Consider the following 24,625-nt stretch of genomic DNA (forward strand, 5'->3'; position numbering starts at 1 on the left):
GTGGTGGGGGGACAGGCGGGAGGCAGAGTACTGTAGTGATGAGGAGAAGAATTGAGAGGAATAAGAGAAATTTCAGCATGTTTTCAGGTGGAAAAACTTTAAAAATGGGAATTTTAAGGTGTTTTTGAATTTATATTTATATCTATGAGTAGTCGAAGGCGTGGCTGAAAAAAAAATTGGCTGAAAAACAAGAAAGAACCTGTTCCAAAAGATGTTTATTTGGCAAAGTTAGTCTTTGGACGGTTGGGGTACAAAAATTACAAAACATTTCCAAAAAAAATTCAAAAACTTTTTTTTTCATATAATAATAATAATTTGGGTCTTACCAGAAAAAATGACTGAAAATCAAAATTTTCAGAACCTAGTCATGATTGTACTCATATTAAAGGTCTTGTCAAGCTGATCTCAAATTTGCAAGAATTTTTGAGTCTGGAGCAAAAGGGGCGGAGCTATAGTAGTTTGAAGATTGAATGTTTTATTAGATCAAAACTGTCTTAGGTACGGTACCTACCATTTTTTGATCTGGTATCAAAGTGCGTTCAAACTGTCTAATTATGAACAATTTCTATAATATTTACTAAAAATTCCTATATGACTCCTATATGAAAATGTTTACAAGATTGTTTAAAAAATGATGAAAAAATGGAATATTGTTTGTATTTATTTAAATAAATAAATAATATGACACAGATCAAATACATTATAAAATGATACGATGATAAAATGACATTGCGGGACTCATTGTAATTAATATATACATTATAAGATTATCACAATTATCATAATACATCTTTACTAATAATAATCAACAGATTCCGCCTGTCTGTTTATTTGTCGCCGATCATAACTTCTTCCGTAGTGGGCCGATTTCGATGAAACCTAGATAGACAGATAGGAAATTTTTATTAGTTGATGCCCGAACTTTTCTTTTTTTGAAAAAGTTGATTTTGACGTCTTCTTGAGACGATGTCGATTTCAACAGTAGAAAGCGTGGAGAAAGGTGTGTCCCGACAGGGTGGTAGAAAGTTCAAAACTACTGACTCGGTGTTTCTTAACTGCGTTCTCGAGAGCGCCGCGGCCGCGCAGATTTAGTGCAGCGGTCTACGCAGATGACTCACACACATGGGGTGGTGAGTTCATTATCGCCCGGTAGGAAATCTTTTTTAGTTTTTTTGTTTTGATAAGAACATAGATAGCCAGTATATGAAAGTTGTAAATAACGCCGTTACAGTCGAGATTTCGTAGATCAAAAGGGGTACGTGGGTATAATCGAGGAAAAAAACTACGGTTTGGAAACTGCGCCGCAAATTTGCGTTCGTCTGTGCACACTTTCCCCAATTTTCGTTCCCCGATAAAAAGGCTCTCTCCAATTTTCGTAGAGTTCCCAACTTTCAAAATGTTTAAAAATTACAATCCTGCAAACGCCGAGTCAAAAACTGATTTATCCATAAAACTTTCGTCCGCATCTTCTTGGGGAAGGGAGGCGGCATCGCCGCCGATCAGTCAAAACTTAAAAAGATTACATTTTCTGTCAAAAGGAAAATATGTTTTGAAGTTTTTAAAAAAAGTTATAACGTTTTTGCGTATATCACTATTTATACCGCACCCAGCCCATAAAGTGCATTTCTTTGAAGATCTTTAAGAATGTTGCCAACTTTTGTGGTGCACTTTCAGGGGAATGAGGATTGGAATCAAAATAGACTGAATAAGAGTGTACTTCTACTTTTGAACTTAGAAGTATGTAAAATAGTTTTGAAGTATTCTAGAGAAAAGAGGCGACATCGCCGCCGTAGAGGTATAAAATCAGAAAGCAGAACTTTTCGGATCAAACCAGACAGAATATTTCCGTGTATATGGAAAACATCTTGAAATGTTTTGGGGAGGGAGGCGGCATTGCCGCCAATCAGTCAAAAACTCAAAAAAAATTCTTTAAACGCATTTTTTATACTGACATTCCATATTCCACAGGAAAAAGTCATTGGGAAAATTTGTTAAAATATTATCAGAAATACAGAAGTGTTTTAATTGTTCTCTACCGGAAAGGGCTTCTTAGCTAACGAAAACTACCTTACAAATGAATAAGTTATACGATCCAAAAGTAGAGGAGAATTCTGAGACCTCGATAGTAGTAATTCGGCATGATCACTCGCCTTTTGAGAAGGGAAGAAAGAAGAGTTATCAAGTTACGTTCTTCTGTGAGATTGTTTTGAAATGAGGAAAACATAAGAAGAATGTTCAAATTGGTAAAAACAGCTCATTTTAAATTCCATATTCTATCAAGATAGAAAAAGTCATTGAGAAAGTTTGTAGAATTTGAGTCTGAAAAGGAGAGATTTTACAATTGTGCTTTATCGGAATGAACTGCTCGGCTAAGAAGCGCCGCAGGCGCTGTAAAACTGAGAAGGGTGGTGTAGGGAAGGAGGTTTAGTCGCCGTTAGGCGACGTAAACCGACTGGTTATATATATTTAAAATAGTACTTTTTTGATTCAATTATTTAATTAAATAAATAAATATACATATGAATCAAACAAGCAGAATCATTTCCATTGGGAAAGCCTCCGTAGGCCGGAAGCTTTCGAGTCGGACCCATGGGAGGTCTGGATATTCGAGGGTAAACTCATAAAAATGTTCATAATGATTCATTAATGGGACTGTTACGTATTCATCATTTCGCCATACTCGGACCATTTTGCTACGAGCCCTGTAACAGATTGTAAGGATTTTATGATTAGAAATGTTCAGTGTGTTCACTTACGTATGGCGTTCGTAGTCCTCGATGACGCGGGTCCACAGGGCCGGGAGATGGAGCATGTGGAGAAACTCCACTCTCACCGACCCTAGGGCAGAAAGTTGTCTCCTCAACCGTCCTCTCGTCATGTCGACAATGTCGCTCAGCTGCCCTTGAGCTAAAAGGATAAAATACAAAGATATAGAAATGATTAAATAAAACTCACGTCTATCCTCATACTCATCTTCACGCCTTTCTCGTTCCTGTTCCTCCACCCGTCGGTGATGTGCGATCCAAAAATTAAAAATATTGACATCGTCGTCGTCTTCCATTTGAAGAAAAAATATACAGACCACTCTATTCGGTAAAGATTGGTGTGTGAATGGTCGAACATTTTTTCGGTGGTTCTTGTGGAGTTAGCCACGCCTCTTTCCACAATGTCATACCTACCATATGGTGTGTACACAATTCTGAGAAAAATACAATAGAGCACAATAATTATATAGTAACTTCACTTACAACAAGTCAAGAAAGGTAATTGCCCCATCAAGCATATTTTTAATAAATTATACAAAACAAAAGTGTAGCTTCATTTTTGTAGCTGACAACTTTTTTGAACGGACCCTCCCTTTTTTGGACGGACAGAGAGTTATAGTAATTTTAGGACGACTAATTCAATTTTTGAAAAATCACATTTATATACACTGAAAATTAAAAAATTGAAATTCAAGGAAATGACGGAAACTTAAAATGTTTCAGTGTAAATCTGCTATTTAAAATCTAAATTAACAGAAGAACCTTTGAATTTCGGTCATAAAAACTGGAAGAGTTTAGTTTTTTTTTCGGGTTTTTGAGGGGTTTATAGTGTTTTTTATATCAGAAACTGCAATCTGCTCAAATTTGACAAATTTTGCGACAAAAATTCTAGTTTTCTAATAATTATAGTGGTTTTAACACTAAGAATTTCTCGAAATCAAGTAAAAGCCAGTTACAAAGGGGTAACGTCAAATTTTTACTAAAATAGGCTGTTTTCTGATCAAATACTCTCAAAAAACACATATTCTACTCAAAAATTCAAGTTTTCCGCCTAAATTATCCCCAAAAACTCAAAAAAAAGACAATTTAGGTTATTCTGACCTCTCAGGAGTCAAAATGGTTTTTTTTTAAATGGGCACCTGCGGCGCGCCAGAAACAGTAAGACCACCAAAAAACTCAATTTTGGCATTTTTTGAGACAAAAAAACGACGAAAATTCCGGTTTTCCAATCAATTACACTCTAAAAACTTCAAAATTCCTCAAAAATCATGTAAAATATTCAAAAAAACTGACCAAATTTCAGTTACAGAGGGGGAATTGAGGAAATGTCACATTTTCCAATGAAATAGGCTGTTTTCTGACACTCACCTCAACAGATCCATTTCCATAAATATTGATAAATAGAGATAAATATAGTATTAGAATTCAAATAAAATCAGAAATACAATAATTTGTCGACGTTCATCCAGTAGAACATCTTAGAGTAACGGGGGGGGGGGGGAATAGAAATGAAGGGAAGGTCCGTCTTCACCCTGAGGCCGAGGGGCGGAGCCTGGAGTAATTATATAGTGATTACCATCTGCTAACAACTGTTCTATTGTTTAGTTTCTGGTCGAGTGGTCCCTTTACTTATAATTACACCTTTGTAATGTATAATTATGATGACATTCCTTATTGTTGGAAAGGATTAGCTGAGGTATTGTGTGAGGGGATTAGAAATGGTGCTAAAACGGACGGTTGTGCGAAAAAATATTTATAGAATGTGGGAAATTAATGAGAGAAAAACTACAGTAATTTGGTGTAGATAGTAGGTTACTGTACCCAAAACATGACTTATTAATTTCAAACTATTTTTCCTATAAAATTCAAAACTTTTTTCTTTAATTCAAACAAAAATTGATAAAAACCTTAAAAACTAGCGAACAGAGCTGTGCGGAATTCCTTCTTCCTTCTTCCTTCTTCTTTCTTCCGGGCATTTTTTCACTTCCTTCTTCCTTTTTCCTTCTTCCGTTGAAATTGTTCGCCACTTCCGACTTCCGTGTTAAAAGTTCACAAAAAGTTTGTAATTTTCGACGGAATTTCAGCGGAGTTTTGGTGATTTTTAATGGATTTTTGTATGGAAAACAGCGCCAAAATTGGTTTTCAGGGATGACTAGAAAATTTTTTCCTCAAATTTGTCATTTTCAAAATTAACTTCCGACTTCCGGGTTCGGACCCAACTTCCTTCTTTCTTTTTCCGGGCTTTTTTCACTTCCTTCTTCCTTCTTCCTTCTTCCTTTTTGAAAATTTTCGTTCCTTCTTTCTTTTTCCTTCTTCCTTTTTGAAAATGTTATTCCTTCTTCCTTCTTCCTTCTTCCTTTTTTGAAAATTTTACTTCCGCACAGCTCTGCTAGCGAAGTTACATTTTTGCACATAATTCCATTAATTCCTCGTGTTTTGACATTAAAACCATCAAAATATATTGAAAATTCACAAAGTTACAAATTTTCGAAACTTTTCGAAAATTGTCTTCCATTTTTAATCACCGTATCTCACAATCAGCAGACTTGTCACGGGCCGGGCCAAAATCAAAACTATTCTCGGCCCGTTTTAAAACATTTTTTGGAAATTTTCTGAACTTTTGATAAATTTGTGAGCTTTCGAAGGATTTTGATGGTTTTTGATGTCAAAACACGTGGATTTCATGGAAATACTAGTGAAAATTATATTGAACGCAGAAAACTGGATCATAGGGTTACGGTACTTCTAGGAAAAACGTTGAATTCTTTAGGAAAAATAGTTTGGACCTGATAAGTCATGTTTTGGGTACAGTAACCTACTATCTACACCGGATTACTGTAGGTTTTGCGCCGATACTCAATTAACTCCAACTCTTGACACATTAAATTCCCACATTTCATATATTTTTCTCTCACGCCCGTAAAAATGCAAAATTACCAATTTTTAGTGGTAAAAATCACATTTTCAGTCTATTTTTGAGCGAAACATGCATTCTTTCATTGTTTTTTTCTTTCATTGTTTTTTTTTGCCAATTTTTCATTCAAAATTGGCACTTTTGACTTTAAAAATTACGTTTCCACTGGATGTTTACTTGAAAATCCGATATTTCATTATATTATATATTTTTTTGCACACCCGTCCGTTTTAAATCCCCTCACCCATCATTTTCTTAGTCATCAGCGATTTTCTCATTTTGGTAAGTTTTTGAAGAAATTATTCAAATTGTCAGAGTAAAATATAATTTTCAGTGCCCAATTCCCAAACCTGGTACCTGCAAGCAAAAAATAGTTCTAAAACGACAACGTGATGCTTCCCTGCCTTAAGTACCTTTTGACTCTATTCCAGTTCGTTAAGCTGATTTCAAATTCAAAAATAAATTTTTAAATGTTTCTTATCCACCATTTCTAAATCCTTTCCAACCAATCAACAATAAGAAATGTCACCCACAATGTAATTATCTCTGAATAGAATAAGAGGGGAAGGGGCCCAAATCCTAACGGGCTACTGACCTTGAGGGACGTTGTAATTCTTCTGAATACAATAAATAACGACGGGCGGTCCACTCGACCCGAAACTACGCAATGAAACAGCTGATGACAGATGGTATCTAGATGAGAGACCATGAGATTGGGGGAGACGCAGAGAATAAGTGCCTCACCGCCCTTCTACACCCCCCTCGCCCTGGGAAAACGGACCTTCCTTTCATTTCTATTCCCCCATTACTCTAAGATGTTCTACTGGATGAACGTCGAAGAGTTATTATGCTCCTGATTTTATTTGAATTCTAATACTATAATATATTTATCTATTTTTCAATATTTATGGACTCCTGATCGGTAAGAATATTTTTTTCATTTGCGAGATTCGGAATACCGAAAGTTTTGGTCTCCGACAGAGGAACGAATTTCTTGTCCAAAACCACTCAGCTTTTCTTGCAGTCCAAGAATTGTGAACATCGGACTAGCACACCGTATCATCACTCAGCCAATGGGCAGGTCGAGCGAGCTAACCAAACGATTGAGGGGTTATTGCGTCCTCACACTACTGACGGCTGCTGGGATGTTTATTTGCAAAAAGTTTTTCATGCTTATAATACTTCAATACACGCCACGACACGAAGGACACCTTTTGAAATCGTTCACACATTCAAACCAGGTTCACCGGTGAAGAATGCGCTAAATCGGAAAGGCGGAGAAGTTATTTCTGAAAAATGTTTAGAAAATCCTCAAAAGGAAGAGGAAAAACAACCAGACAATCACGCGGAAGTCATAGAATACGAAGCCTACAAACAAGAAGTGCTTAAAAAGGCTCATGAGAGAGTAAAAGATATTCTATTGGAAAAGACAGCCGAAAGAAATAGAAAATTCAACCAGAAGCCTACCATAAACGATGTAAAATTTGAAATTGGCGAGAAAATCCTATTAAGAAAGGGAAAATCGGATAAATTGAGCCCACCCTTTATCGGACCATTCGAAATTACTGGAATCCGAGAGCCTAACTTGATTATAAAAGGCTTCGGAAGAGCTACTAGAAGCGGCGAAGTCAAGGAATCTGTGGTTCACAAAAACAGGTGTAACATTTCATTGAGAAATCGTAACAGCTGAGAGAAGCGGAAACTTCCAACTTCCTACGAATTTTTTTTCTAAATTCCTGAAATATATTTATATATATATATATTCGTAATATACTCTTATCACTTTAAAAAGTGACACTCTTATGATAATCATACCAAAAATACCTAATAAACCGTAATTTAAAGATACGCGTTAAGAGACCAGTGTTAGTTCAAGAAAATAAGAAACGAGAGACAGTAAATATGGGAAAAGAAAGCGAAAATATTCAGATATAGGCATTCTGGGGGCTCTACAAGTTAGATAGTTAGCTAAACTAGTTCATTTTAAGATGGCCGTCGTCGGAAAGCCCCAAGAAAACGTAACACGATTCGATGCAGTTGTTCTGAAGAACAACCACGGCTATACGCTTATGTATAGCAAGGAATTCGAGAGGCACGTGGTAATGGAACCTTCTGCCGGACCCCAGAAGCCTGGATCCGTGTTCCACATCGTAGTTTTCATCAAAAACTACGACCCGTCTATGTTTCATCTAAACAATGAGAATAGCACGGGGTGGGGCATGGAGATTGACTCGAAGAGATCCAGAATCGAAGCAAAATACCTCCCGAGCAGCAGCCATGCGGGGTACGGAGAGCTAGTCCTTCTGAATTCTGTACTCCGACGCATGGCAAATTACCGGGAAAATCGAGGAATTCAACATTGAAATAATCCCTTTCTCGACGATCGTGATGGATAAAGGCCAGCGCGAGTGGACCCTGGAAGAATCCGGAGCAGGAGAAGTCATGAACATCGAAGTGCAGGTGGCTCTTGATGGACTATTGATGATCGGGGGAACTCGGCTGGACCGTCGGGTTCGAGACCCTGTCTCCAAGGCTCAGAGGGAAGCAGGACAGATCGTCGGACGGAAGGAAATTCGGCACATGGAACAAACTAGCCCCGACAGGATCCTAATGTCGACGGATCCTTACTTGTTCAATTACGGAGATGGTGAGGACGAAATCGAAGACGACGAGGAGGCGGATGAAGTCGATTCAATGGCCGACGAGTTCGAGCTTCTCGAAATCGAAGACGCCGAGGAATGAATCGGCGAACCACCAGAAATTTCCTTCTTTCTTCTTCTTCTCCAACCAATTTCGCGAATCACTTTACTTATTTCCTCCTTCCTATTCATAAGATTCGCTAAGCAAAAAGGAGAAAAGCCTACAGAATTTCGGGAAAATACATATTAAATCAGTTTTGCAACCAAAAAGGAGGCTCATTTCCCGAGAGAATTTCCCTATTTACCCCGAAATTGTCTCCAATCACTTATATTTAACGAAAAATGAGGAATAAATATTGGCCGAGAAGTTTCGCAACGAAATCGAGAGTAAAAGAGAGTTGAGAGTATAGAGAGTCGGATTATATCTGGGAAAAATCCCTGGAAAAGTTATTGAAATAATTACGGGATGAATTCCCCGTTATAACGCTAACGATAAATCAATACAGAAACGTAGACGGATTTATTCAATGAGATCTTTTACACGACAGAGACCCGTATAACAAAATGACAACAAGAACAGATAAAACGGGGGAAAACACAAGATTTTTCGGGAGAAAATCTAAACAAAACCCAGGGAAAAACAATCGATCACTTAAACCAGACGCGCCAAGTATTGCTTGATTTTCTTCGGAGCAGTTCTCGCTTCATCGGCCATCTCATCCAGCGACCCAACGACGTGTCCATTCTGCGAACGGAAGTAGTAACAAATGGCCCCGACACAGGCGAGAAGGGACAAGAAGATGAGAGCCGAGACGAGCAGAATGACCCCTAAAAACAACGGGAATGAGAGGTGAAATGGAATATGCCAACTTACAGAGATCAGTTGAGTCCGTGGCATCAGCGACGACGGTGGAGGTCTTCTCGAGGATGAATTGGCAGCTATCACCAAAGAATCCGTCACGACAGACGCATAGTGGGCCGGTAGCGCTGCTGTAATTCGTGCTCCACATTATAATCTTTGAGGAAGACTATAATCCGGCCAAGTTCCACCTCAATAACTCCAACTGCACCGGCTGGAACATAGAGAGCGCCCCGAAGACGTCACGGATCGAGGCAAAGTACCTCCCGAGCAGCGTCAATGCAGGATATGGAGAAGCGGTACTCCGAATTCTATATTCGAATCCGTGGCAAATAACGGGACGAATCGGGGAGTTCAATAACGAGATTATTCCATTTGAAGTAATCTCAATGGACCGGCGTCAGAGAAAATGGCTACTTCAGGAGAAAGATGCCGGAGGGATGCTAGCCATTGAGGTGCAAGTGGCACTCGACGGAAACAAGGAACGCGGAACCCTGTCGTCAAGGCCCAGCAAGAACAGGGACGGATTCTGAACAGAAGGGATATCCAATACATGGAACAAACAGGGCTCGACAGAATCCACGGAGACGACGAGGCGGAAGTCGAAGGCGAGGAGGAACCCAAAAAATTTAATTAATTTATTTTCTATAACCAGACAGAAATGATAAAAGACGAAGTATGTAATTGTATTTATTTGTTTAAATTTATATTTAGTTACTCAATAAAGATGATTCGAATCACATTGATGTTCTATTCAGGAATTTTCCAGATTTTTTCAAAATATCTGCAATTTTGAGTATCGGCAGTCAAAAAACCCTTTTTTTTCGGTTTTTAGCTTAAAAAGTGCACAATAATTTCAACTAGCTTAACAAAATTTAAAGGCGCATAGGGTAGGGTGAAATTTCAAAATGCCGCATACCTAGTCATGAGTATACTCATTCGAACCGTCTCGACGCGCTGATTTTGAATATTACATTGATTTTTGTCTGAAAATTAATCGGAAGCATAAAAAACCTTTCCCCTAAAGACAGGTGACCAGTGCACAAGATATGAGGTGGTGTGTTGTTCGTTGTCTGTTGTCCCATCGAGATAGTGGAGAGGGAAAAGAAAGAGAGTGAAGTGATGAATGTCTATTCCTCCATACAATTCTACTCACAACTCACCTCATGACACGTTCCCGGTTATACGTGTCCCCCTGTATATATTGATTATTTTTAAATTCTAGTTTCTATTTATTTATTCTTGAGTTTTCATTAGGTAAGTACAAAAAAACGAAGTACTTCGGTTTGTTTATTTTGAGTTCAATTTTTTGATGATTGTGGTCCGAAAATCATTAAAAATCGAAGAATTTTGACCTAGAAAAGTGAAAAATTGTTCAAAAATGACTTTTTAAACAGTTCCAAATATTTCAAACCATATTTTTCAGATATTCTACCTGAATGGATGTCGAACAACAATAGTTTTTGATTTTTCTGGAATTATGAATAGATTTGAAGAAGAGTTTTGGATTTCATGAGGTAAGCACCAGTTTTTTGGTATTTTGGGATCTAAAAATGGAGAAATTTAGTTTTAAAAAAACTTTGTTTTCAGATTTCAAATATCATTTGAGTAACGTCAAATGTCAAGAAACTTACAATCATCCGTCGTCTTTGAGAGAACATGAGGTAGGAAATTTGCTTATTTCGACCATTTTTGGTGCTTTTCCAGTCGTAAATACAAACTTTTACATGTTTTCCAGCAGAATTGTCCAAACTTGTCGAGTTTTATCGATTTCGCCATTATTTCGATTGGAAATATGGGATTTTCTTCAGATAAACTTGCTTAACCTTGTAAAAACAATCTTTTTTGCAAAAAGTCCTGTTAAAAACAGCGCTTTTTAAACAATTTACAAATTACTGGTGCACCTTTGACGCGTTTTTTGGGAATTTGTTCATTTCGACCATACTTGGTGCTTTTTCGGTCAGAAATTTGAAAATTTCACATTTTTTATGTAAATGATTCAGAATCTGGAGCTATAAGCTTCATATCCATAATCCATAGCAGAAATTCGGATGTCTACATCCCCGAATACTTATTTACTAGAAATTCGGTGAATGCATTCTAACTTAATTTTGTTTTCAGACCACTACCTCCGAATACACCGAACTACAAGTAAAAATAGCGCGAGGTGTTATGATGGGGATTGGAATTCTTCTCATCATTGGTGGAATGCTGATTTCGTACACTTCGTGGACAATGAATCCAAAATTTTATAGTTTTTAAATCTATATGATCATTTTTGAATGAATGAATAAACATTCAATAAATAAATAATGATTTTTAGCTTAAAATGTGCACAATCATTTTAACTAGCTTGAAAAATAGATTAATAGAACTTTTGAAACTTTAAAGGCGCATAGAGAAGGTGAAATTTCAAAATTTTGCATATCTAGTCATGATTATACTCAAATTGACCGCCTAAACGCGCTGATTCCGAATATTACATTGATTTTTGTCTGAAATTCAATCAAAAGCCTATAAACCCTTTTTTTTACCCCGGAAAGACAGGTGGCCAGTGCACAAGATATGAGGTGGTGTATTGTCTGTTGTCCCACCGAGATAGTGTAGAGGGAAAAGAAAGAGAGTGAAGTGATGAATGTCTATTCCTCCATACAATTCTACTCACAACTAACCTCAAGACATGTTTGTGTACGCGTCACCCCTCTGTATATATTGATTATTTTGGAATTCTAGTTGCTATTTTTTATTTATTTATTCATGAGGTGAGAATATACTTAGACTTGGGAATCTTTTCGAGTAGAAAACAACGGTTCATCAGTTTTTTTTTCTTAAAAACCCATGAAAAATGGATAATTTACGAAGATTTTTGACTATTTTTTACATGGATATTGCTAAATTTTAAAAACTTCGCGCCTGAAGCGCTTATTTGGACAACGCTGCATCTGGTCGATTTCAGACGAGCCTGACCAATTTTTGCCAAGTTTTTTGACTAAAAATTAGGAAAATTAGATTTTTCAAACCGAGAGACACTTTTGACCCGTGTTATCCAATGATTTTTGGTCAAAAACGGTAATTTCAAAGAGTCTGGCGCACCTTGGCCGCGTTTCCAGACGATTTTTGACTCGTTTTTTGAATATAATATGAAAATTTTAAGTTTTTTTTAAACACGGATACAAAAAACAGCGATTTCGAATAGTCTGGCGTGGCTGGGCGCGTTTTCGCATTTTGTTACATGTATTTTGCATGCTTTTTGGATTAAAATTATCAGAAAAACTAAATTCTGTAACTTTCTTGATGAGAAATTGGAAAACGTTCAGTTGTTCTATTTCGAAGTGAGTTTTGTCATTTTTATGGGGTTTCGTTGGGAAAATTGTTCAAAAATGATTTTGGAAACAGTTTCAAATATTTCAAACTATTAATTTTCAGATATCCTACCGCAATGGATGTCGACCAACAATTATTATTGATTTTTTTGGAATTATGAATGGATTTGGAGAAGGACAAACTATGTTCATGAACTGCCAGAAAGGAAGTAAAAGAAAGTATCGAAACGCATTATTCAAGTTGGAAACAATAAACGTTGTGGTGTGAGTTTTTTTTTGTTTTCTTTTTCGAAAATATTTAAACTATCTACTCAACAGCTCATTTCGACTATTTTTGGTGTTTTTCCTGTAGTAAATACACATTTTACATGTTTTCAAGCTGCATCTCGTGAAAAATGCGTTTTTTTCGAAAAGTTTTGTCGAAAACGGCATATTTTGAGCATTAAAAACATGATTTTTATACTGGGGCACCTTTGACGCGTTTTTTGGAAATTGCCCAAACTTGTCGAGTTTTAATGGATTTTGCCAGTTTTTTTACTGAAAATATAGGATTTCCTGTAAATAAACTTGTTCTATCTAGTAAAAATAATGTTTTTCGGGAAAAATTTCGTCAAAAAACGTTTTTTGAGCATTTTCAATATTACTGGCGCACCTTTGACTCAAAAAGGTTTTAATAGAAACCTGGCTTTTCTATGCATTATCAATTTTTAAATATAGGCATTCATGAGATATTTTCTGAAACTTTCTCATTATTTTTTTACAGAAACAACTCTATGTCTGCTCCACAAGCATCGCCAGAATATGATGCAGAAGACGGAAGGAATCTTGATGATGCCGACAATAATATGGAAATGAATGGTGAAATAAACCAATTCGAAGACACGACGGAAGATTTCGGTGCGGACATCGACCCCAGCCTTGGAATTTCACAGAAATCATAGAACGAGCAGAAGTAATTTTATCGAACCGTTCGCTCGATAAAATGGTGAGACAAAATAATTTATATGTGAACGTCTTTTCTTTCCAGACAGTAGACCCAAACGTTCTCCTGATTATCGAGGGAATGTGTTCGAAAGCCGTGTCGCTGCTGCGTCTCCAAAGAGGACTTGGGAGGAATAAGTCTGAGGATTTTCCTCTTGGTTAGTTGCATGGCCACTGGAGTCGGCGAAGGTTCTTCAAACGATCCTGTCGAAATTATCGAGGATGGAAGAAGTCGGGGGATAAGGTAATCATAAAAAGCATTCTTACAAACCGGCGCGTAACTCTCTTCAAACTCAATATTATGAGCTCTAAAATATACCAAAATGTAGATTTCGACGAGTTCTATGTCACTGATAATATACATGCCGGATGGCATTCGTTATTGTGCCGCGGGCCGGGAAAAAGTGCCAAAAAACGTGAAAATGGCTAAAAAAGACATTCTAGCCCGGCCCGCGGCACAATAACGAATAGCCATCCGGCACGTAGTAGGTCACGGACATAGAACTCGTCGAAATCTACATTTGGTATAATTTTGAGCTCAGGATATTAAGTTTGAAGCGAGTTACGAGCCGGTCCGTGTCGGCCCGGTTTGCAAGTATGATAAAAAGCTGTTTGGAAATATTGGTGTTTTTCAGAAAATGCTTCTTATATCAGACTTCCGGAAAAATCCACAAGAGTGTTATAGATCCAATAGTTTTTTCTTGAATTATTTTTTTCCAAGTATGTATGTTGATTTTGTTATCATTCTCCATTCTTTCCATTGTTGTGAATTATATTTGATTATTATTTTACTCTTAATAAAATTTGTTTTGTAAAAAACTGTTCTCGAACTGCCATTAGAACACATCGGTCAAACGCGATTAGCCCATTTGGTTTTTTGATATTATGGGTCCATATGATGATCTTATGAAAAAACCGTACCGCTTTTTAGGCTCCGCCCCCTGTGACATATAGAAAAGAATCGGGGGAGTGAAAAAATTAATTTTCCAGAAGATTTAAACTCAGAGCGGATTGTGATAACTCACTTTTTGATTAAATGCGCATAGGGTAGGTGAAATTTCAAAATGCCGCGTACCTAATCATGATTATACTCATTCAAGCCGTCTCGGGTTACTGTAGATTTCCATAATACTGTAGATTCATTTTTCCTAACAAGTTCAACTTATTTCGGTTAATATGAACAAAAAATTAAAGGAAAATGTCAAAAACGAAAAAAGTTACAGATTTTTGAAACATTTCGAAAATCTCGAAACATTCAATTAACTGTAACTCAGTCAGTTTTGTTCCAAATTCAAAATTGTTTTCAGTTTCTAAATCAGCGTTTCAAAACCTTTCAAATGAGTATAATCATGGCTAGGTTTGGAAAAATTGGGTCTCACCACGAAAACTACCGTAACCCAAGCTAGGAGTAAAATTGCCGCCTACCAAGTCATCATTATACTCATTCGACGCGTCTAGGCGCGCTGATTACGAATATTCCATTAGTTTTTGCCTTAAAACCCGAAAACCGTTATTTTCCTTATCTCTTATAATCCAAACGGAGATATAGCGGCGTTGAGTCCCCGAGATAGTGGAGAGGGAAAAGAGTGAGAGAGAAGGCGTAAACACCTTCAACATCCATATTCCCCCTTTCAATTCTATTCACAAATAATATCAAGATGCGTTTGTGTACGCGTCGCCCTTTTCTCTTGATTATATTTGAATTCTAGTTATTATTTTATTTATTTTTATTGCTGATCATAAAGTAAGTACAAAAATTGAAAGACATATAATTATAGTTTTTCAATTGTAGTACTATAATTTTCAGTGGAAACAATGTGGAAACAGTATGGAAACAGCGGCGGCCGAAATAACTTCAAAAATATTGAAAATGGAACATATAATGATTCCGAGTGGATTGGAGAGAAGAATGGGCGATGTGGTGGTGAGTTGTATGAAACATTTGGATTGATTTCGATATTAATTTTACAGTTCCAAAAAACACTTGAGCAAAGTGACATCACTTTGTCGATACAGCTCAAGAAATAGTTTTGAAATTTGAACATGAAGATAGTTAAAAAAAATGGAAAAAGCAGAAGACATGTGCTTTCAAATACCGACTCAATATTTTTCAGAAAATGGGCAGCTAGAATTTCTGAAACTCGAATTATCAAAAAATACAATCTCCACTTTCGCAAGAACGTCGGCGAAATAGTGATGATAACGGTGAAATTTATGAACAGCGATATGGCAGACAATTGTATAATTACCCGCCGCAATACATCCAACAACTGAGTCAGTAATAGGAGTGACTCATTAATTCATGTATTGTATGCTCTGTATATTATAGTTTTATATATTACTCATTTATATTGTTCTCTTATATAATCGATATAAATCCATATACTACAATATTTTCGGTATTTCGAAATGGTTCGAAAATCTGAATTTTCCTTCATTTTCCACATTTTTCATTGGTTTTTAGCTTAAAATGTGCACAATCATTTTAACTAGCTTTAAAGGCGAATAGGGTCGTTGAAATTTCAAAATGCTGCATAAAAAGTCATTATTATACTCATTCGAACCGTCTCGACGCGCTGATTACGATTATCACATTGATTTTTGTCTCAAAACGCTTGAAAACTAAATTTTTACCTCTTATAAGGAGCAGCAGGTGTGATTTGACCATTAAACAAAATAATGGTGGGGTGTCGTTCGTAGAGCCCCCACCGAGATAGTGGAGAGGGAAAAGAAAGAGAGAAATAAGAAAATTGGTGCACACCTTCAATATGTCTAATTCCCCTCCAATTTTATTCAGAATTCCCTCAAGACGCGTTCCCGGAAATACGTGTCACCCCCTTTTTCATGATTATATTTGAATTCTAATTGCTATTATTTATTATACTTATTTTTTAATTGTTGAGGTGAGGATTTTCATGGGATTTGAGTTATTTAGATACATATTTAGTAGTCAAAGGTATTTTTGTTTTTCTTTCATGTTTACGAGGCCGGCGAAAAGCTCCTTGGGGGATTTGTTGCCATAGTAACTCCTTTTTCGCGAATTCGGGCGTCAAAATACATAGGGGATTAGGAAAAAGGGGATAGATGAAAAAAGGGGCATAGATAGTATAAAATATATATAAAAACGTGACGACATACAGTACCGCTCAAAAGTATTTTAAGTTTTGTCTTTTTTTTCAGTTGAAAACGCCAAACTTTGAGATTGTGTCATGGTTATACTTATTGCACCATCAAGTAGAGTTTTAATGTATCATACAGAACAAAGGTAGAGCTTCATTTTTGTAGTTGACAACTTTTTGTACGGACACTCCCTAGCAAGTTATACATCGTCGAAGTAAGTTCTCTCTCAAATCGACTCTTTTCAGGGCAAAATAGTAAGATTTGTCTTAAAATGACCATAACTCTCTAGGGAGTGTCCGTACAAAAAAGTTGTCAACTACAAAAATGGAGCTCTACTCTTGATCTATATGATCCATAATAAATCTACTTGGTGGGACAATAAGTATAACCATGACACACTCTCAAAGTCGGACCTTCTCAACTGAAAAACCAAAAGTTGATATACTGTCAAAAAATAAAGTTTCGACAAGGATTTTCAAAAAAAAATCGCGCGCTGAAACGCGCAAGCGCATAAAGTTCTGGGCGGAGCTTAAACTGCAAGCGGTGCGATTCTTCATTTGAAAAAAACAACTGGAATTAGAACCGCGCCGCTTATTTAAGCTTGCAGTTTAAGCTCCGCCCAGAACTTTATGCGCTTGCGCGTTTCAGCGCGCGATTTTTTTTTGAAAATCCTTGTCGAAACTTTATTTTTTCGACAGTACTTTTGAGCTGTACAGTAAATTAGTAAGATGAGGGAGACTACTGTGGGCATCGTTAAGAATACAGATTTTCTCACCAACAAGAATTTTATACACAAAAAATTAATAAAAATCTATTATTCAAACGAAAAAATGTGACATAGAGATTTTTGCAGATTCTACTTACAACAAGATTCCAGTTCACCATGGCAGTTCCAGCAACACTAGTAAGTCAATATAGTTTAAAATTTTGTAGTTTTTACTAGATACAGAAATGTACATTATTCTAACAACTTTGTTCGTTTTCAGTTGAAAATTACCAGAGGTATAAACTAAAAAAAGGGCCAAAAATATCGGATTTTTCGAAAATATTTGTCGAAATTTTGCGATTTTTGTGACAAGAAATGTATAAAATTGAGGTTTTAAACTCAAAATTTGACTTTTTCGAGATGTTAAGCTGAAAATAAGTTTTAAGCTATAAATTTTGAACATTTTGAATTTGTTAGAATGAAAATAAGGTCCACTGTAAAAACTTGCTTTTCAGATTCAAAGTGCACCCAAGAATGAGCAATTAGTTTGGTTTCTTCTCAACCACAAGAAACATTCAAAGAAATGAGGTATCATTTATACATATCATTTGTTATTCTGCACCTCAAATATTATCATTTTTCAAAAATATTTTTCAGATCAATCAAAATGCAGAATAGGTCATAGCAAACGAGGGTCCGATTGAGATACCTGTAGACGACCGGAATGGCAGATGAAATGGTATATCAATATAATTTTGTATTTTTAATTATCAAAAATTAGTCTTTTTTATTCATTTTCAGTGTAAAAACCAATAAAAATATATTATTAAAAAATGGCTGGTTGAGTCTCGACGCGACAACTACAGTAACCCAGAAGATTTAAACTTAGAACGGATTGTGATAACTCACTTTTTGCTTTATTTCAGAACCTCATTTTCCACTGTTTGGATTGGTTTTTAGCTTGAAATGTGCACAATCATTTTAACTAGCTTTCAAAAATAGATAAATGGAAGCTCTGGTAGGTGAAATTTCTAGTCATGATTATACTCAATTTGACCGTCTCGGCGCGCTGATTTCAAATATTATATTGATTTTTTGTCTCAAAACGCTCAAAAACTTTATTTTTCCTTATAAACCAAATTGGGCGGCAGGTGTATTCAAAGCAGCGGAGGTGTGTCGCTCGTAGAGCCCCCCGTCGAGACAGTGGAGAGGGAAAAGAAAAAGAGAAAGAAGTGGTGCACACCTTCAATATGCATAATCCCTTTCCATCATTATTCCCTCAAGACGCGTTCCCGGAAATACGTGTCACCCCCTTTCTTCCCCATGATTATATTTGAATTCTAGTTACTATTATATATTTTTTATTTTTTTATTTTTTATTGCTGAGGTGAGGATTTTAATTGGATTTGAGTTATTTAGATACGTTTTTAGTCAAAAATTTGTAGCCGAAGTTGGTATTTTTGATTAGTTTGGGGATATTATAGAGAACAAATTCAGTTTTTGAAATGATTTTGGATTAAAAGTAATTGAAAAGTGATAGAACTAAAAAATGCTGAGTTTTTCCAATAAAAAAGTTGTTTTCCGACTATTTATCAATTTTTTGTTTTTGGGTTTCTAGGCCACGGAAATTTCTTCCCCATAACGTTTTTTTCATAATTTTTCTACAACTACTTCCTTTTATCGTTATTTTTAGGTTTTATCTGGCAACACTAAAAATAAGATGAAATTCAACAACTTTCCGTGGCCTAGAAACACGAAAAAGGTCGTCCAGCTCTGTTTTAGATGATTTTCGGGCTGAAAATTCGCTTTTAAAGGGATTTTGAAATATTATCATAGGAATGTTTATATTTTTCTACTTATTTTTATTAAATATTCTCAATTTCCACTTCTGCGAAGACCAGCGTGAAGCTCTCTGGGGATTTGTTACCATAGCAACTCCTTCTTCCCCGTTTTATATTAAATTCGGGCGTCTTAAGACATCGGGGATTAGGAAAAGGAGGGGGAATAGACGAGGGAGAGTGTATTCCAATCAGGACATAATCCTTCTGGTGAAAAATTGAAATGGGTGATTAGTACTGTAGGCTATTCCAACAAGGGATAATCCTGTGGACGAAAATTGCCAATTGTTATTAGTACTGGTTGCTAATCGGATTATTGAGGCCATGCAAAAATGTATTTTAATACATATTTTACCTTATCTGGCGCACTTTTGACGCGTTTTTGAATTCTGTCAAAATTAGTCAAATTTAGCGACTTTTACAACGTTATTTTATAAATATTGTTTTTTTCAACATAAATACGTCGAAAAATGCTGAAAAAATGTTGAACATAGTGTCGTTTTGTAGTTTAAAGTGTCAAAACCAATAAAACAAAAAGAAAAATTAATGAAAATCGAATTTTATTTCTGTAATTGGAAATTTTCAGACGTCTTAACGGAATAGATGTCAAAACGATTGCTACTGATTTTTTTGGAATTATAATTGGATTTGGAGAAGGATTTTGGATTTTTTGGTTGAAAATGTAAGTTTCTCAAAAAGCTTTAAAAAAAATAATGTTTTTCGTAAAAAATCCCGTCAAAAACAGCGCTTTTTGAACATTTTCCATATTACTGGCGCACCTTGGACGCGTTTTTTGGAAATTTGCTCATTTTGACCATTTTTGGTGCTTTTTTGGTCGGAAATACGCAAAAGTCACTTTTTTCGTTAAAAAAATCCCGTCAAAAACTGCGCTTTTTTAGCATTTTCCATATTTCTGGCGCACTTTTGACGCGTTTTTGAAGAATTGCCGAATTTGAACGTTTTCTTGGAATTATGAGATTTGAAAAGGGTTCTGGATTTCGAGAGGTAAGCTTATCACTGATTGTCCTACAAATCAAAATTTTTGATGAATCTTACAGATCAAAGAAAGTGTTTCATTTTTGTAGTTGATAACTTTTTTGTACGGACACTCCCTAGCAAGTTACATAGCGACAAAGTAATTTTTCCCTAAAACCGACCAATTTGAGCTGTTCCCTTAAAATGACCATAACTCTCTAGGGAGTGTCCGTACAAAAAAGTGGTCAACTTCAAAAATGGAGCTCTACTTTTGATCTGTATGATATTAAAAAAAATTTACTTTTAGGACTAAATCTGACATAGTGACGGCATCTCAAACTTTTTTCCAAAAAACAAAAGAACTATTTTTGAAAATTGTCAATACTTTCAGGCATTATATCTCTGGAACCAAGATTATAACGTATATATATTGTATTTCACCCAATTTTTAATTATTTTCATTGCAAATAGTTCCAGAAAAAACCCTTTAAATAAAATTTGAGCGCGTCAAAGTCACGCCAGTCTTTACGTGTCTAAGTTATCGAAAATTCTAACAACTTGGTTGTTTTCAGTTGAAACCGTCCAACTTTGAGAGTGTGTTACGGTATGACTGATTGTCCCAGCATGTAAAATATTTAATGGATCATATAGATCAAAAGTAGAGCTTCATTTTTGTAGTTGACAACTTTTTTGTACGGACACTCCCTGGAGAGTTATAGTCATTTTAAAACGGTAGCTCAAAAATCGCTCTGTTTTGCACTAAAATAGGACGATTTGAGGGAGTAATTACTCTTTTTGGTCATTTTCGACTGGAAAATGGCCGAAGGTGTTAGAATCATGGTCAATACCAGAGTTGTACGGAATGACATTTTTCGATTTCCGGAATCTGGAATCCGGAACCGGAATGAGATTTTACATTTTCTGGAACACGGAATCGGAATCAAATTTTCGAAATCCGGAATTTCGGAATCCGGATTCCAGAATCCGGACAACTCTGGTCAATACTTATGATTCACCAAAAAAAAGAAGTTTTTTCAGAAAAGTTACATATAGCTTCCCGTCAAGACAGTGGTCAGTGCACAATTCAAGAGCCAGGTGTGAAGGAGAGATAAAAGAGACGGTAATTGTAGTTTTGTATTATTTTCGAAATATTAATTAAATTGTAATTAAGGAATTGAATTGAAGATGGTGTCATCTTCCAAACTTGGAAAGGTATGAATTTTCAGTTTTTTGAAAAAAAAAATGATAATACTGTAATTTACAGGAAAGAATGATGTATTTGGACGATGATGAAGAAAAACGATCCAATCCATCGAAGATCTCAGTGATTACTTGATCGGTGAGATTTTCAGTTTTTTTTAAATTTTGAAAAAAAAAATTGATTTCAGACTTTGGTGGTGGCGATGAAGAATAAAAAAAAGGAACGGAATCAAAAATCCGGCATTCAAAAAACTATTTAGAAGACCAATCTGTAAGTTTTTATCTGAAAATTTTATAAAATTATCAAGGACTTATTTCAGGGGAGCCGAACGAACCATTGGTGCATCGACCATTTGATCAAACCGGATTTTTTTTTGTAAATAATAAAATGTATCACATTTTTGAATTTTTATTACACATAATTGTTTGGTTAGAACTTGTTAATAATTTTGAAAAAAAAACTTCAGTAAAAACTTGTTTTTTAAAAGATCCAGCTTAAAACTATGTAAAAATCAATATTATTTTCTGTCAAAAAATCGTTCAAATTGGTCGAAATTGAACAATTCAAAAACGCGTCAAAGGTGCGCCAGTAGTATGGAAAAGGCTTAAAACCACTGTTTTTGACGGGATTTAAATATACTTTCCAGAATATTAAAGAGAAGATAAAATTTGAAGAGAAGATTTATTGGGTACTTCAATGAGAACAGTAATAACGAGGGAGCATTTTATATCAAAAAATAGAGTTCCTCCCCATTTAGTGTGTACGGACGACTTGGAACTTTGAGCTTTGCGGGCATCGTCTGATCGTCATGATAGACGGGAATCGACAAGGTGGCGCCTTTTCCAACAAAGCTCCTACTGCAATCTTCTGGAGTTCACTCGACAAATCGTTGTGCGCATACGGAGCCAACTGCCGAATGTCTCGGGCATTCGGGCACAGTGATCCGATCAATTGGTGCATTGGAAATTGCGAAGCCTCGTCAATCTGATTGGTGACGATCGCGTTCCTGTGGTTTTTGAGTGGGCCGTTCCATAGAACACGTTCGGCTTGTAGATCTTCAGGAATGTTGACCAGCAGGTAGAGGAGGGTTCCTTTTTGGTGTGTGGAAAACAGATTGTAGTTGTTTGTTCTTTGGGAACCATCCGTCCAAAGCGTTGGCGCGTTCTTGGCTGTAAAAAATATTATGTTGAATGAATGTGAGTTGCGATAGCAAGTTGATACAAAATTTCTGAAATCTGACAATGAGTAACAAAAAATCATTCAAACTAAAACACACGAATAAGTACATTTGATGGTTGTGAAGATTGAGCAAGTTACGGATCTTCATTCTCTAAAATTGCTTTATTTTCAGTTATCTTTACTAATAATATTTAACAGATCCGTGTGTCCGTTTATTTGTCGCCGATCATAACTCCGTCCGTAGTGGACCGATTTTTATGAAACCTGGATAGATAGATAGGAAATTGCGCTTAGACGATGCCCGAACTTTTCTTTTTTCGAAAATATCAAATTTGACGTCATCTGGAGACGATACCGATTTCAACAGTAAAAGCGTTGAGAAAGGTGTCCCGACAGGGTGGTAGAAAGTTCAAAATATCTATCCGATACTACTGACTCGGTGTTTCTTTCCTGCATTCTCGACAGCGCGCCGGTCGCGCGTATTTGGTGTAGCGGTCTACGCAGATGGTTCTAACTCATGGGGTGCTGAGTTCGTTCTCTCCCTATCAGAAAAGTTTTTTCTGCTTTTTGATATGGGAAAGCAATTTATTGAGGAGCTATTTGATTTAAATGGAGGGAATAGCAGTGATTTTGAAGAAAAATTTCTCAATAGTTCTGTTATCGTCGGAGATGTTGTCAAATTGACAGTGATGACACCCGCAGACCGGTACCTGTGCACCCGATTTGTGAGAAAATCGTATGTAAATTTGGTCAAGAGGTCGCGAAATTCCTGTTGGCAATAGCCCAAAAGAATACCATAATCCTAAGTCTACAAAAAAGGGAATAAATGGAAGAATACTACTCAAGTAGTGATGGTGGTTTGTGAATAAGCAAATTTGTCGTTGCTCGGCTACCTAAAAATGAATTCTAGGATGAGGGTTTGTTCAAACACCGTCTCAGTCTGCCCTATTCCGAGGAGGGAGGCGGCATCGCCGCCGATCAGTCAAAAACTTTAGGTAGAATACTTCGAATCCATTTTTTGAAGATGTGAATAGAAAAGTCTTCAAGTTCTTGAACTTCAGTAAAAACATATGGTCTTAGTCTGCCATATCCCGAGGAGGGAGGCGGCATCGCCGCCGATCAAAAAAAAACTCATATCGGTATTTATGATCACTCGCCTTTTGGGGAGGGAAGAAAGAAGAGTTATCAAGTTCACGTTCTTCTGTAATATTGTTTCAAAATAAGAAAACCATAGGAAGAAAGTTCAAATTCGTAAATTCGAAAACAGATCATTCTAAATTCCATATTCTATCAGAATCATACTTGCAAAATATCGACCCGGCCCGGCTCGGGCCGGTAGAGAAAGTTGCCGGCCCGGCCCGGTCGGCCCGGAGTCAAAAAATGAGCACAATTTTTTCACAAAATTTTTCGAAATTTTTTGAAATTTTCATCAAAAATAGTCAAAAATCCTATGTACACTTGAGTTTTATCGATATGTAAAAACATAGTCGAAAATTCGACTTTTTTGCGAAAAAATCAAAAAAATTTCAAAAAAATTCAAAATTTCAAATTTTTGTACTGTGACCCGGGCCAGGCCCGTTGCAAGTATGATCAGGATAGAAAAAGTCATTGAAAAAGTTTGCAGAGTTTGAGTCTGAAAAGGAGAGATTTTACAATTGTGCTTTGTCGGAACTGCTCAGCTAAGAAGCGCCGCAGGCGCTGTGAAACTGAGAAGGGTGGTGTAGGGAAGGAGGTTTAGTCGCCGTTAGGCGACGTAAACCGACTGGTATTTCCATATTTGTCAACGGGCCGACACGGGCCGGCTCGTAACCCGCGTCAAAATGAATATTATGAGCTCAAAAATATACCAAAATGTAGATCTCGACGAGTTCTATGACCGTGACCTACTACGGGCCGGATCACTAATCGTTAATGTGCCGCGGCCCGGGAAAAAGTGCCAAAAAACGCGAAAAATGGCCAAAAAAGCCATTCTAGCCCGGCTCGCGGCATATTAACGAATAGCCATCCGGCCCGTAGTAGGTCACGGACATAAAACTCGTCGAGATCTACATTTTGGTATATTTTTCAGCTGATAATATTCATTTTGACGCGAGTTACGAGCCGTCCCGTGTCGGCCCGTTTCGGC

At 36.5% G+C, this 24,625-nt stretch overlaps 3 protein-coding genes across 3 annotated transcripts; 2 read left to right on the forward strand and 1 right to left on the reverse strand.

Annotated features, from left to right (window-relative positions):
• Nucleotides 1-2,524: 2,524 nt before the first annotated feature.
• GCK72_011480 (uncharacterized protein) lies at nt 2,525-3,061 on the reverse strand (the record flags this gene model as incomplete). Its single annotated transcript, XM_053728481.1, has 3 exons — nt 2,525-2,702; nt 2,757-2,907; nt 2,956-3,061. The coding sequence occupies 3 exons, from the start codon at nt 3,059-3,061 to the stop codon at nt 2,525-2,527; spliced, it is 435 nt and encodes a 144-aa protein (XP_053588058.1).
• Nucleotides 3,062-8,067: 5,006 nt separating this feature from the next.
• On the forward strand, nt 8,068-8,421 carry GCK72_011481 (uncharacterized protein; the record flags this gene model as incomplete). The annotated part of the gene is made up of 1 exon (XM_053728482.1): nt 8,068-8,421. The coding sequence occupies one exon, from the start codon at nt 8,068-8,070 to the stop codon at nt 8,419-8,421; it is 354 nt and encodes a 117-aa protein (XP_053588059.1).
• Nucleotides 8,422-9,173: 752 nt separating this feature from the next.
• GCK72_011482 (uncharacterized protein) lies at nt 9,174-9,710 on the forward strand (the record flags this gene model as incomplete). Its single annotated transcript, XM_053728483.1, has 2 exons — nt 9,174-9,299; nt 9,342-9,710. The coding sequence occupies 2 exons, from the start codon at nt 9,174-9,176 to the stop codon at nt 9,708-9,710; spliced, it is 495 nt and encodes a 164-aa protein (XP_053588060.1).
• Nucleotides 9,711-24,625: the final 14,915 nt, after the last annotated feature.

Source organism: Caenorhabditis remanei, chromosome III (assembly GCF_010183535.1).
Source record: "Caenorhabditis remanei strain PX506 chromosome III, whole genome shotgun sequence".
NCBI classification, from domain to species: domain Eukaryota; kingdom Metazoa; phylum Nematoda; class Chromadorea; order Rhabditida; family Rhabditidae; genus Caenorhabditis; species Caenorhabditis remanei.